General features: G+C 42.7%; 1 protein-coding gene across 1 annotated transcript in view; it reads left to right on the forward strand.

Moving 5' to 3' along the window:
* Positions 1–14,836, forward strand: part of MYO5B (myosin VB) — a 146,372-nt gene extending 131,536 nt beyond the window's left edge. Inside the window, exons 31-40 of the mRNA XM_036403645.2 lie at positions 696–894; positions 1,582–1,675; positions 2,688–2,831; positions 3,937–4,088; positions 4,439–4,528; positions 6,578–6,728; positions 7,463–7,742; positions 8,306–8,480; positions 9,472–9,552; positions 10,322–14,836. Coding sequence (XP_036259538.1) covers positions 696–894; positions 1,582–1,675; positions 2,688–2,831; positions 3,937–4,088; positions 4,439–4,528; positions 6,578–6,728; positions 7,463–7,742; positions 8,306–8,480; positions 9,472–9,552; positions 10,322–10,474 — 1,519 coding nt within the window. The 3' untranslated portion in view covers positions 10,475–14,836. The remainder of the gene's footprint in view (positions 1–695; positions 895–1,581; positions 1,676–2,687; positions 2,832–3,936; positions 4,089–4,438; positions 4,529–6,577; positions 6,729–7,462; positions 7,743–8,305; positions 8,481–9,471; positions 9,553–10,321) is intronic.
* Positions 14,837–15,199: the final 363 nt, after the last annotated feature.

Below are 15,199 nucleotides of genomic sequence, written 5' to 3' on the forward strand. Positions count from 1 at the left end.
TGGTCATTCCTTCTCTTGGCCACCATTGTCCTGTATAATCTGGGACTATGCCTTGTAGTTTCTGGCTTGGTGGTTCTCTCTCAGAGGCCTCATACCTTATGGAGTCACTTCAATCTTCTGGCAAGAGCTGGTGGGCTGAAGGGACATTTCCATGCAGCAGAGGGTAGGGGACACTTAATTACTATGCCACCTGCCAGGCTGTCACCATCACCTTTTCAGCATGGGTGTCTGCAGTTAACATCTCAGTGATGAATTATTTTTCCACTGGATTTAGAAAGGCATTCTGGCTTAGCAAATGGCAGTTTTCAAGAGTTGGAATTTATGTTTGACAGGAAAGGAGCACAGGAACGAAAGGTGTTGCAGGTGTTGACCTGTGTTGCTTTCTTGCCATGTATTTGCTCTTTGCAAGTAAAGGAACCTGAATGTTTGATGCAGTTAAATAAAAAAGGGTGCTTTGGGATTCATTTTTTAAAATCCCAACCTTTGATTTAATATCTCTTAATTCCAAAAGTATTTCATCTGCAGTATAGCCAATGACAGACTAGTGTGGCAATAATAGCTTCTTATTCATCAGTTTTATAGGAAGGTTGACAGAATATTTCCCAAGTTGGCTGATTTTGAAGGATCTAAACTCAAATGGTGGTTACTACCGTCATGCTGACATCACAGACTGATCAGTGTGGTCCTGTTCTCAGGTTGCTGGAAGCACAGCTCCAGGACCAGAGGAGGGAGCATGAGGAGGAGATGGAAGCTCTGAAAAACCAGGTGGATTTAATGCAAGAGGAGCTGGAGAAGCAGCAGCAGGCATTCCTGCAGACTCTGCAGCTCTCTCCAGAGGTCCAGGTGGAGTTTGGACTTCAGCAAGAAATTACACGTCTGACCAATGAAAACCTGGTAAGAGGCTTTGCTGAAAAGACAGAAAGAGATCAAAAAATAGTTTGAGAGAAGGAGATGTGAAGCATAACAGGGAGGGAAGGGCACTGGGATCGCTTTCACCCCTCCTAAACTCTGCAGAATCCATCAGCATCTCCCACTGGTGCATTTGGGAGCGTTGGCACTTGGCCTTGAGCTGATGTTCTGTGGCTGTATGACTTTTGTGACTACATAGGTGCTTTATTTTTAATTCTTTTAAATGCTTTTTTAAGCCTTTCTACTTTGTGACACTGCCTTCCAAATCAGATCACTGGGGACCCTTCTACTCTGTTAGGCACAGAGGCAGCACAGGTCTTTCATCTTACTTGCTTTTATTGGGAGTGTGGAAAGACAGTTGCCACTTCAAAAAGTTGGCCTGGATGATCATAAATTTTCCCCTTCTCCCCTTCTGTATCTGTGTGCAAAGTCTGGAGGGATTGTTAGCACGTCCTGAGTTTTTGCCTTTTTTCAACAACTCCAGTATCTAAATAAAACTGTTGAAATGTGATTAACAGGATTAAATGCTGTGGTGGTGCTCCTCTTCCACTGAGATGCTCACACGACGCCTTGGTGATGCACAGACCAGACTCCAGCCTCTAACTCAGCCCAAATGAGCTGTTCTTGGGTTTAATGTTGGGAGTTCTTTTAAATGTATCTTCTGTCTTTCAGGATCTTAAAGAATTGCTGGAAAAGTTGGAAAAGAATGAAAAGAAGCTGAAGAAGCAGCTGAAGATTTACATGAAGAAGGTCCAAGATTTTGAAGGTGACTTGTGCATTGGGAGATACTGGGTTGGGGGAACTGCACTTGGGTTTTACTTCTTTGGCCAGTCTTGGAGAGCTGCAGGGTTTCAGGATTTTTTTCTTTTTCTTTCTATGAAGGTAAGATTTTGCTTGTTCTGGCACTGAACTAGCAGCAGGCACTGAGCTGACTCTGACCGTGTACCAGGGTTTGGAGGATATTTGAGGAAACTTTTCTGCTGTCATTGCAGTCATTGCTGTCATTGCAGTGACCCAGGCAGAGATACAGAAAGGAGCCCAGTGGCCAGCAGGAAAGTGTTCTGATCTGTCAATTCTGAAGGGAAAATTATAACCCTTTAGTATCAAATTATTTATGTATATTCTGCTTAATGAGAAATCACCTTAAATGTGGCATCTGTGTTGCATAGAAAGCACTTCCTGTTCTCTGGAGAAGCCGTGATTAATCAGAGAGCCCCATTCTCATGAGTTAATTTCTGGAAACCAGGCATTAAGCGAAATTAAGCTGACTAACTGGAGGGTTTCCACGGCTCACCCAGCTGCTCCCTGTCAGTGTGATTTGCATGCTGCTTGCTGCAGTATTTGCATGCTGGTCTCTTCTGCTTTATTACACTCCAGCAGTGTGCCACCATGGTTTGCAGCTTTGCAGGCAGACAGAAGATACCATGCTTAAGGATTTTGCATTGCCTGCCTGCTTTTTGCCTGTCTCTGTGAAAATCATTCACTAGGGTTGCTGCCTTCTAGCCTGTGGTCTCCTGGAAAATAGAAAATTACTTCATTTTTTCCACTTCTAAGTTCAAGTTTTGCACTTCTTCTGTCATTCAGCGTCAGAACTCTGTGGACTGGTAATCCAGGACCTGATTGTTTTTATTTTTATAAGTCTGTCAAAGCTGATGACATTATTGGGAATTCAATATATAACTTTTTGAACTGGTGTCTGCACTAAGGCCAGTGGAGGGCCTGAATAGTTGTTGATTTCCAGGTGCCAGCCAGGTGTTGATAACCTTTTCTCTTCGCAGCATCCCAGACAATGGTGCCAGTGGAGAGGAGACCACATGAGCAGAACATGCAGGTTGCTGTCCAGAGGAAGGAGAAGGATTTTCAGGGCATGCTGGAATATTACAAAGAAGATGAGCCACTGCTCATCAGAAACCTCATTACAGGTGGGGAACTTGCTCCGCTTCTCTGCCTGGCTGCTCCTTCTCGTGGCCAGGAGAGTTTGCAAACTTGAGATTAAAAAATTAAGGTAGACAAATAGATCTTCTCAGTTGATCGCTTCTTGGAGCTGCATATTTGTGGTGATGGCAGTTTGGGTAGGTAAAGTAGTGCTGCAGATAGACCAGGATGGACACAAATCCCTTAGGGATAGCAAAAAGTGGGAAATGCAAAGCAAGGCTCCAGTTTTTAGAGCAGGCAGTAACTTGCTGAGCTTCATATGAGGTGATAGATGGGGAGGGGGTGGCAGAAGGACAGGCCCCTGGGTCTGGCACAGCAATGGAACAAAGGTGGCTTGGTTTATGAGGTAATAACAGACAACAGATAATGAACTTGTGAGCTCTTCTGCATTGCACAGGCTGGTCAGAGATGCTGCAGCATCCCCTCACTCAGTGCTGTTTCAGCAGTCAGGCTTCCCTGGCAATGTGTTGGTATTCACTACAACTCTAACCCCAGCAGAGCCTAGTGAGGATCCAGAAAGTGTTCACAGAGCAGTGCTAGGCCATTGCTGTGGGCACTGAAGTTCCCCTAATCAGACAAGCTTGTTCTTCAGAGGCTCCAAATGCCCACAGCCACCATTAGGATTCTGTGTCTTGAGGGAAGGAGTGATTTAATGTGTCATCAATTCAGGGAGAGGACTTATTGTGTGAGGTATTCCTGAAAGCTTCAGGGAGCTATTCTGAGGTGGTTTGTGTGCTGCTGGGGGAGGGTTTTACAAGGTAGAGAAGCTCTGGCTCCACTGTGTATCCATGAGGAGAAATGGGGTGCTGTCACAAACCTCAGTGCAGGCTGGGCTGCCCTCCCAACCTGAGTTCTGAGGGTCTGGGGCAGGTCCCCCTGTCCTGCAGCTGAACCTCTGGCTCTGTGTCCACTCTGCAGAGAGGGATGCAAGTTGCAGAGCTAAAATATCATTTTCCCCAGGGCTGAGGGGAGAGGGGTTTGCCTGGGTACACTCCAGCTCTGGTGTTCTCTGCTTCACTTGTCAATTGGGGAAATTTAAGTTTGCTTTTTTTTTGTGAAATCTTTCATTTTTTGAATTGTCAAATCTTCCAGATCTCAAGCCCCAGGCAGTGTCTGCTACTGTTCCCTGCCTTCCTGCTTACATCCTCTACATGTGCATCAGACACGCAGATTACATCAACGATGACCAGAAGGTGCACTCCTTGCTCACCTCCACCATCAACGGTGTTAAGAAAGTGCTGAAGGCAGGTGTCCATTTGCTCTTGTCTTGGGGTTGAGAGGCTGACAGGTGGTAAAAACCATGCCCAACACGTGTTGGACACTCAGCTGTCACAGTCATTTTCAAGCCAATTTGGTCTTAGAGCCTCCCTTTTCAGAAGAGCGAGGAGAATTGTGATCTTAGCAATAAAATTGTTTGAATTAAGAGATTAAAAAAAAAAAGTTTGCAGGGAAGAACAGCTAATGTTGCCAAGCTGCAGGGGGAAAGCTGCCTGATTATGGGTGGGGAAGCTCAAAATTGGTTAGTTTTGTGATGCCACCACCCCCCACTGAAAGGGAGGGGGGGATCTCACGTGTTTTCACTTCGTCTCTGCAGAAGCACCAGGATGACTTTGAGATGACATCGTTCTGGCTGGCAAACACGTGCCGGCTGCTGCACTGCCTGAAGCAGTACAGTGGGGAAGAGGTGAGAGCCCGGCCTGGGGGTGGCATCCCTGAGGGACGGTCCTGCCTCCTCCTGGCACCAGGGGCTGGGGATGGGGCGGCTCTGACTGCCCTCCTTGGTTAATCTGGGTATAGCACGGCAGTGCTATCATCTGGGTATAGCACAGATAGCTTTTCCTGGAAAAGCTCCTAAAAGCACAGAAGGGTTTGGATTGGAAAGGGACCTTAAATCCCATTCCAACCCCTGCCACGGGCAGGGACCCCTTCCACTGTCCCAGGCTGCTCCAAGCCCCATCCAGCCTGGCCTGGGACACTGCCAGGGATCCAGGGGCAGCCACAGCTGCTCTGGGCACCCTGGGCCAGGGCCTGCCCACCCTCCCAGCCAGCAATTCCTAATTGCCAAGAGCCCAAAATCTGTGCCTGCCCTCTGGCAGTGGGAGCCATTGCCTGGGTGCTGTCCCTGCAGGCCTTGTCCCCAGTCCCTGGGCAGCTCTGCTGGAGCCCCTGGAGGCCCTGGCAGGGGCTCTGAGGTGTCCCTGGAGCTTCTCTTGTGCAGCTCAACAGCCCCAGCTGTGCCAGCCTTTCTATGCTTTTTCTGGTGAGCCATTTTGAAGGCCGTTCTCCTGGTGTTAGTTCATCCCCCAGCTTTTTATTAAACAATATTTTATAGCTTGAAATATATTTTATTAAAGCCGACCCCTTTCAAAAGAATGGGATTATCACAGTTCTCGTACATTACCCACTGCCATCCTTATAGCCTTGTATTCTGCATATTAAAATTTTCAACAGACACAAATACTGTTATTTTTTTTTTAGTCTTTAGATATTTATTTAGATATATTGAGCATTCAAGCTGTAAGAAAAAAAAATCATAAAATTAAATTAACTATTCAGGTCATTCAAGAGATAATGGTGTGAGTGTAAAACCTCAGCACTGGATTTTGAAGATTTAAAATTAAAAGTTAAATTAAAAATATTTTAGAGAATACTTACTAGCAGCTGTGCTCTTGTTTGCCCTCTTCTGTCTAGATAATAATACTGCATTTAGAGAAAATCCTCTCCAGAAAACCAGCTGGGTTAAAATACAGTCTTTGCCCTGATTTACTGTGTTAAATTAATCAGCTGTTTGCAAATTCCATTGGCAATTGTTGCAAAATATAGAGGAGAGAAATACTATAGAGCTGTTTGCAAGATACTGTTATCTTTAGTTTTAAATCCAGCCTGTTTTTAAGAAAAGGCTTAAAAGAAAATCCCAACCCACATGCAGTCCTGTCAGGTGAAGAGCATGGTGCTATACAATTAGTCAGGAAAATGGGGAAATAGTGAAATCAACTCAAATTGGCACATGTTGTATTTTTGCACTTTGCCAGTCAGCAACCAACAAAAACAGCTTCATAGTTCTCATTTTCACACCAAGTAAGACCATATGAACAGGCAATTAAAGGATCTGTGTTAATTAAAACATCCCATTGGCTTCTGACACTAAAACTGGTATTAATATCTGAGCCCAGAACTGAGAGCTTACAGCAGCCAAATGCAGGATTATAGATGAGCTGTATCAGCAAAAAACAGGCAACAAATTCAGCTATTTCAGGAGATTTGTGAATTTCAGAACATTTTAAGATGTTGTCAAAGCAGCACATAAAATGCAGTCATAACTTTTTTTCAATTTTCTAGAATCTTAATTTAAAAATATTTTGTTTCCCATTAACAGTTGGAACTCAAATGGATAAGCATGTGGCTAAAAAAGTAGTTTCAGAGGGCCTGAAATGTCATTTTCTACTCCTATATGTTGCAGTTAATACAAGTATGCAGATCGTTGCTTAAGGATAAGATGAAAAACTGGTAGTTTAGTGATTTTCTTCAAAAGGTTGTTCTCTAGTAATAATTTATAAACAAATGCCTAGGTAACTGAAAGGTGATTTATGAGTTTTTATCTTTTCTATGATGTATTTTGGTAACATATTTTGGTATACTGTACTGTAAAGGTGCAGGGGGCTTTAATGCAGCGGTTCTGATGGACTGTCAGTGGGTGGGATAATGAGCCTGGGTGTTTTAATCCCCTTTTCAGGGTTTCATGACCCAAAACACGGCAAAGCAGAATGAGCACTGCCTGAAGAACTTCGACCTGACTGAGTACCGGCAGGTGCTGGGCCACCTCTCCATCCAGATCTACCAGCAGCTCATCAACATTGCAGAGAGCATCCTGCAGCCCATGATCGGTGAGCTCACACCTGCAGGGTGCTTCTTGGCCCAGACTGTCTGCTCCAGCTGTTTTTTAGAGCTTTGCACAGTGCCAGCATGACCCAGGGAGTTTTTATCTTCCCCCATGATAGGAGCTAATAGGGATGAGGGCTTTTCCTCCCACTCCAGAAGATATCTCTTTTATTTCTGTTGGGGAGGCAGTGGAAGAGGTGAGGTTGTGCTGGTGGTCTCCTCCAGACCGGGTCTGTGGTTAATCTTTTTATGGATGGAAATGTACATTATAAGAAAGGAGAGGATTGGGAAGAGGAAAAAGACTCATAAAGACCTTGGTTTTGAGGGTGTGAGAGCAGGTATTAGAAGAGTTATCTCTTCAGCCAAATCCCTGAGGATTCATCTGAGGAATGCCCCATCCCTGGAATGTCCAATGCCCAGCTGGACAGGGCTTGGAGCAACCTGGGATGGTGGAAGGTTTTCCTACCCATGCCAGGGGTGTTTGACCTTAATGGCCTTTTAAGGTCTCTTCCAAACTCAACTCTTGCATAGTTCTATGATATTTGTGTGTGTTTTTAACTATTTCATATTATCAGAGTAAACCATGGATCTGTCCTGCTGTCAGTTCTTGCAGCATCCATGGTGCTGCATCACTGAGACTGATACGTGTTCATTGCAGCCCATTGAGGGATCAGTTCTTCACTCTAGTGACAAATAGATGGATGCAGGCTTTTTAGCCCATTTCCCCCCCTTTTTCCAGTGTCTGCTGTGTTGGAAAATGAGAGTATCCAAGGGCTTTCCAGTGTCAAACCAGTGGGCCACAGGAAATACTCCTCCAATGCGGGTGACAGCTCCTACAGCTTGGATGAAATGATTCGCCAGCTGAACACATTCCACAGCATCATGTGTGACCAGGGCCTGGACCCAGAGATCATCCAGCAGGTGTTCAAGCAGCTCTTCTACATGATCAATGCCATCGCCCTGAACAACCTCCTGCTGAGGAAGGATGTCTGCTCGTGGAGCACGGGCATGCAGCTGAGGTGGGGCTGGGGCTTGGGGCAGGGCTCTGCCTGCTTAAGGAAGTTTTGTTAATGTTGTAAGTTGGTGGGAAATAGGGGAAAAAAGTGCACTTCTCAGTGCAAATTAGTTAAATCTTCCATTTGCTACCCTCTCCCCTTCCCAGGCTGGATCTTTCTGTGTTCCTCTTGAGGACAGTGGGCACAGCAAAAGCATTTTCTGTGTAGATATTCTCAAAGGTATCTGGGTACTTTGTAGGATCTTGTTAGCATTTAAAAGCTGGTTAAAATCTTCATTTTAATTGTTGAAACTTGGAGGAATCTGAATGCTGTAGAAACGCAACTCCCTTGTCTTGTTTGGCTGTTACATGGTTCATCTATTTGAAAGGTACTTGGAGGATATATTTTACTCTGAGTTGTTGAGTACTGAGCTTTGGTCTGATTGTCTCTTGCTGCATATATCACAAATACACAGCACAAAAAACCACATACACCAGCACTGCAACATACCCTGAGCCCCAAAGAGGAGTTTTGAAGATGCTGCTTCTTACCTCTGAGCTCACATCTTGTCTTGGTCGCTTATCCAGGTTTAACATCAGCCAGCTGGAGGAATGGCTGCATGGGAAGAATCTGCAGCAGAGTGGAGCAGCACAAACTTTGGAGCCCTTGATTCAGGCAGCACAGCTCCTGCAGCTGAAGAAGAAAACCTCAGAGGATGCTGAGGCCATCTGCTCCTTGTGCACGTCTCTCACAACCCAGCAGGTAGGGAGCAGGGCAGGGGTTTACAGAACAGGTAATTGAGGAGTGGGAAAGGGTTGTCTCCCTCTGCCAGCTCTTCAGTGGGCACAGCTTGTGCTTTTCAGGACTGATGTTACATCTTGGCCCCTCCCAGAGGTGCTCACAGTAGTGGCCCCTCTCTTACAGTGCCACTGATGGCACTGGAGCTCCAGAAATGTGCAAAGATGAAACCCAGCCCCAAGGAGTTTGTTGTGTAACTCAGATCCTTGACATTTTAAACCCAGCTAGCTCTAATTGCAGTTCTGCTCTCTCTGAGGCCTGCCTTTTGCAGCTTTCCCAAAACCCTCTGATTTTAAGGATTCCCACACCTATAGTCTTTTGCCAGCTCTTAAACTGGCTGTGTCTGCAGGATGCCCACCAAGGATTCCCATTTGGGGTAGGAGGTTTAGAAGTACCAACCTAGGCTGGCTGGATATGACCTTGAACTTTGAGACTCCATTCCAGGATGATATAAACTTGTGTTTTTTACTGCTGGATTGCCTGTCCTTAATTTGATAATATTGTAGGAAGGGAGAAGTGGGAGATGTGAGCTGATTTCCAGTGGTTCTCAGAGAGCCTTTCTAATGTATCTGCACCACCCTGTCCTGAACATGAATTTTTGAGAAAAGCTGAGGGGAGGAGTGGGAATGAGGGAGCATCAAGAGAAGTATGGTAGAGGTGACATCAGAAGTCATCCATGTCACCATGTGCAAACCCTGTATAAATCTGTTGTCCAAGTCTGTTGCCAACTTACAGACCAACCCATAAGAAGTGATTTTAGTGATTTTGACAGGTCCATCTTGCAATACCTTACAGGAGGCAAAGAAAAACACCAGGGTGATTCTTCTGCTGCTTCTTTCCTCTGCTTTGTCATGGCAGACTTGTTGTGGCCATATCCTGACAACCTGCTGCTGGTGCTCTGTGTTCTGGAGAAGTTTAGCTTCTCATGACTGTAACCATGTTTTCTTTTTAACAGATTGTAAAGATACTGAATCTCTACACTCCTGTGAATGAGTTTGAAGAACGTGTGACAGTAGCTTTCATACGAAACATACAGGTAAATTTAAAGAGCTGTTAACTGGAGGGCACAAATGACATCTCTGTAGTTCTAGTGGCATCTGTATTAAATCACTGCTAACTCAGGCATTTTATAAAAGGCACGCTGCTGCAGGTTGTCCTGAATTCAGTGCTCTGTGTGTGCACACACACTTACAGCACACAGCTGCAGGGATAGCCAGGCTGTTAATCACAGAGGGCAATAAGCACCCAAATCCAAAGCTCAGCTAATACAGCTCTTCAGTAGCAACAGGACTGAGGATTAAGGTTGCAGGAGTCAACAAAGTGTTGGTGAAATTGAGTTACTTCTGAAATAGGAGGTAGAAATTGGCAACTGAAGGAAAAATAAACAAATTAAAGCCAAACACCTTTTAATGCTCAGAAGGAGCAGGGAGAAAAAGGAAGGGCATGTGTTCAGCTACCTCCAGAACATATCACCATGGTTGATCAGCTGAATCAAAGGTGGTCTACTGGTATCATGTAGTCTTGGTTTTGCTGTGCCATGGGGGTCATCTTGTTTCCAGGTCCTGTATCTTTGTGGTCATGTAGAAAATGTAACCAGGTTCTCCTGAAGCAGTGTTTCCTACAGTCTGATAGAAGTTCCTGTAAATACTTGCTCAGAAGGAAAGGTGCTGCAGAAGAGAACAAAATAGTTCTCACCTGCAGTATCTATAAAATTATGCACATTCTCAAACCTTTGATGATGTTAAACACAACAAGAAAAGGCAACAACTAATGCTACATTTGTTTTCTTCTCCCACACCCAACAGAAGCAGTTGCAAGAACGGAATGACCCTCCACAGCTGCTGTTAGACTTCAAGCACATGTTCCCAGTTCTGTTCCCATTCAACCCATCTGCCATCACCATGGACTCCATTCATCTCCCTGCTTCTCTCAACTTGGATTTTCTCAATAAAGTCTGAAGAAAGTAGAATTAAACTCACCTGTCACACCCAGAGACTTCCAGCAACAAAAGAAAAAAAAATCATAAAAAGAATTCAAGAGCTCTTTAAATATGGACCAAACAGGCTTATGGAAGAACCAGTACACAGTAACAAATGGATGCTAAAATGTACACTAAAAAAGACACTGGTCTGTATGTGATTTTTTTGGGTAATTTGCATCTCAGAAATAAGGATACTTGAAAAATAGATTTATTTTTTAATGCTTGATTTTATGTTGACATAGTTCAAAGACCATAATCATCTCCAAAAGCCAGGAAGTGGGAGACAGCTTATTTTGATTTTCATAGGTGTCTATGACAAAAACAAAATTTGAGACACTTGTGCTGCCTTGAAGGATGTGTCATTTGTCTAGGAGCAGGTGGTCTTGTGTGTATGAATAGCAGAACATGCAGTTCTGCCTTCAGTTCTTGCTAGTAACTGCATTCATGATAGTGAATTGAAAAAGTAAATTGCAGAAGGTGTGTATTTATCACACCATAAAGGTAAAGGGCTGGGATGCTGCTTGTTTCCACTGATGTGGAATTTGTCACAAATACAAATACATTTTTCACAAGTACATTCAGATACACTGAATATATTTAGGAGGAGCTGTTGCTCCTTAGCTGTTGCTAAATACATTCAGTGTATCTACTTCATGGAAATTTAGATAAATTGACAGGAATTTGTTCCACTGGACTTTCTTGCATTACCAAATTTATGATAGCAAAGGTTTTGTCCTAGTGAAATAATCATGATACAAAGGACTGCCTTAAGCCTTCTGCTTCTAGTATAGCATCATCCTGATTCCACTGTTGGCTTTCCTTGTGCTTTTGAGTCTCAAACACTTTCCTCCAGTGGCTGTCAAGGTTTTTGTGCCTCTTACATGGCCAGTGTCAGAATCCCATGCACAAATCATGCTAAGGAACCCAGTTTAATCCTCCAGCCCTACCCGTGTTCAGTGGGTTAATCCTAGCTGTAGCTGTCCATGGAAAAAACTCCATTCAGTTCAGCAGCCACCCAAAATGTTAAGAATCATGCAAATACATGGCTTGCATAAATGAAGAATATTTTAAAAATTTAAAAATTTCTAAAAGAGATTAAATGTTCTAACACACAAAAAAAAGAGAAAAAAAAGAAAAAAAAAAGAAGCTGTCAGGTGGTATTCAGGTGGTAAGTTAAAAACATACATAAGCCATTTCTTTAAGAGTGAACCCAAACTACAACAACCTTAAATTAATAATTGCATTCAATTCAGATTCTTTTAATTTTGGGTTTTTTTAAATCAGACTTATAAACTAAGCCAAACCAACCCTCTGACCTCACCACGTGGATGGTGAAGGAGACCAGGCATTGGTTTTTCTGTGGTCCTTGGCTGCACACGCTGAGCTCTCGGTGGCTGAGGTGGGTTCCCCAGGGCCAGTGCTGCTCCACAACTGCTCAGCGTGGGGATGCTCCTGCCACAGCCACACGTGCCAAACTGCACTCAGGATGTGGGGCTGCCAGCGTTCTGCCCTCTCCACTTCCACAATGGTCTTGTTTAAGTCAATCTCAACTCACCTGCTTTTGTGGCTTCCTCTGTGGTGCGCAGCCCCATCATGACTAAAAGCTTTCTAAGAAAAATCCACTCTCTCCATCTGACTCTTTTTAGCTGGTGTAAATCCAAACAGCAAATTTATAACCAGGTAGGCTGTCTGCTTAGACATGGAAAGTAGAATGTGAAGTTTCTTGGAGATACACCAACTCCTGTCTGCTGCAGTTTCCTTCCTAGGCAAGGAGTGTGTTGTGATTTAGGCATCATGTATATAATCGGTGTATATACAAACTGCAGTAGTCCTGTATGTACTATATGTGTATATGACTATCCAAAAAAGCACATTTTAAAAGAAACTGTTGAGTGCTGTGCAGAGTTATATCGGTCTATGCCAGTGGGTAAATACCTTGATTCAAACTGAGACTATAGTTCAGAGCAACTGTTACCACTGAAGGACAGACTTCAGGCTAAAAAGTAATTTGTCCACCCTTAACCATCACCCATTGAATTACAGATATTTTGCTTGTAAAGAGCCAGGATTGTCTCCAAACTGCAGTTCTTGGGCACTCACCTCTGCTGTGTCTTCAGCAGTGCCTTCATCTCCCCTGGCTGTTCAATGAGGGTCATACCAGCAGTCTACTGCCCGTGCCCAGCAAGCCCTGTCACCCACTCACCCACTATATCTTTATTTATTTTCACCTACCTCTTATCACAGTGAATGTCCTTGCAGTGCTCTGAATTTTGTTAGTCGTGGCCTCTCCCTTCTTTCCATGCTCCAACAGTTGTCATGGTTTAAGAGTAAATAATTCAAAGCAGGATTCAGCCTTTCTGTAAGGTGGTTTAAACAGAGAGCTGTTGCTCAGGATTCGTGTTAGGTCAGCAGTTTCAGGCAGTTCAGGTCTCTACCTCTTTCTGATGTAAATTATTTGGAGTACAATTCCCAATGCATTGATTAGACCTACGCTTATCACTCAAAATAAGTGACAGGTTGCTGCAGAATCCTCTTCTGCAGTGGCTTTGTTGCTGATTACCACTGTAAAATGTGCTTAATGGTCTTCTAGGGGATAATGGTCCTTCATTGGCACTTTCAGGATTGTAATTTATATGTTCATTCTTAAAAACTCTTAGTATGTGTAGATGGGAACTGGTATTTAACATCCTGATCTGTGATCATGTAGTTTATCCACTGAAATCCATCTGGAAGAGAACTCTGTATGAAATACCTTTAATATATGTTATCTATTCTGTTAGCACTTTTAAAAATTTGTATTTAAATGGTAATTTAGTTAAATTGCTATGCTCAAGCATGCCTTCTTTCCTCAGATTTACACTTCTTTATTTAAAAAGCAAAATGATCACAAAGCATGGCTTAGAGAAAGCTGGCTCTTCTCCAGATCTGTCTTTATTTTTAAATATTGATTATTACATTTAGCATTTTCCCACTCTGTGCCTTCAGCTGTTTAACTCAACCACTCTTACTCTGAAATAAGCATTAAAACAGTGGAATATTTTTATTATTCTGTCATAGAAGAAGTTGTCTATGGATATAAAAGCCTACTCATAAAATCTTACATCAAGGAGGTCTGCAAAAACACTTTGAAGTTCTTGGGGGAAAAAAACCCCAAACAATAGTGACCCACTGTGATTTCTGCAAATATGATGGCTTATATCTCAGAAAAGCACTACTGGGAATAAAATAAAATAAATTAAACAATCGAAATGCCCAAATCACCAGCATTACAGCATTACAGAACCAACACTTCAAATATAAGTTGAGGCATATGCTGGTGACCTACAAGAAGCAGCCAGGACAATGTCCATGTTTCATGTTCACCAGAAAGTTCCTTTTCTTCTTCCTTTTATTTTTTAATTGTAGCTGAGATTGCTTATTCTATCTGAAGATAAAGCTGCTGTAGGTGACTGTAGAAAAAGAACATGAGACCTCAAGACTGAATTTTTGCAATCCTACATTACAAACATATTTTTGCTCATGCAGTTTATTCCACTGGATCTACAAGAATTTCTTTGTGAAACAGTACCAAAGTGTGGGCATGTTTTAAGCACAGTGGCTGCTTTTGATCACCCTGCAACTTGAACACTGAAGTCTTTGCAGGACATGATTCCTCGTTTGTGTGATTTGCAAAAGGTACAAATGAAAAAGCTGCACTTGAAACAATGGTTGTTTTCCTCCATTTTCAATAGTAAATTAATAAAATTGTGCAAACTTATTCTTTCAGACCATTAACTGAAAAATTAGCATTTTATCAGTGCATATAAATAGAACCTAATTAAAATGAATTGCATGAACTTCCATGAAGCTTTTTCCTCAAACTTTATTGATTCACATATATATTACAGTCATAAATTGATCTCTTTTTCTTTCTGAAAGAAATTCTAGCAAGGTAGATGTCAAGTAAAACAATCCATAAGACATAACCCTGATGAGTATCCAAATTATTTCAAGGTGTGAATGCCAGTGGACAAAGACTTTCAGATTAATTTGAAATCAGAAGAAAAGAAGTATATTAAAAAAGTGCTACTATATTGAAATCTTTGGGGATATTTTTATTTTATTTTTTGTGGCGTAAAGTGTCATTACCTTAAGGAGCAGGAGGTATAGCTGCTGTCAAAGTTGAATGATATACATGAGTGAATACTGTAGATGAAATACTACTGCTTATAAAATATTTTTCCATTTTGAACAAATCTGTAAACTACACCTTTGTTTATAAGAAAATGCTTGTAATAGTCACTGTAATATTCAGCTGGGGATAAAAAAATTTGTGAAATAAACACTTTTGAAAAAATTGTGGCTCTTGGTCAAAAATTAGAATGCAAAAAATAACCCCTTTCAATATATACTTCCATCCAATAAAGACATTTCTAAGTAGTTTATAAACAGAAATTAGGAGAATCATTTTACTTATGACACTGGAGGTTTTAGAAGTTATAACCTGATTTCAGAGGTGCTGAAATATTGGTAGCTAATTAGAAGCTCACTGAGTGTGGATTGTTATGGCCCTGAGAGACATTGCAAATGAGTGGAGAAAAGGAGAGGAAAAGCCACCCATTGTGCATGTGTGTAAATCACAGAATCCCAGGATGGTTTGGGTTGGAAGGGACATTATAGTCCATCCTGTTCCACCCCCTGCCATGTGCAGGGACACCTTCCA

This window comes from Molothrus ater, chromosome Z (assembly GCF_012460135.2).
Source record: "Molothrus ater isolate BHLD 08-10-18 breed brown headed cowbird chromosome Z, BPBGC_Mater_1.1, whole genome shotgun sequence".
In the NCBI taxonomy this organism is placed as follows: Eukaryota; Metazoa; Chordata; class Aves; order Passeriformes; family Icteridae; genus Molothrus; species Molothrus ater.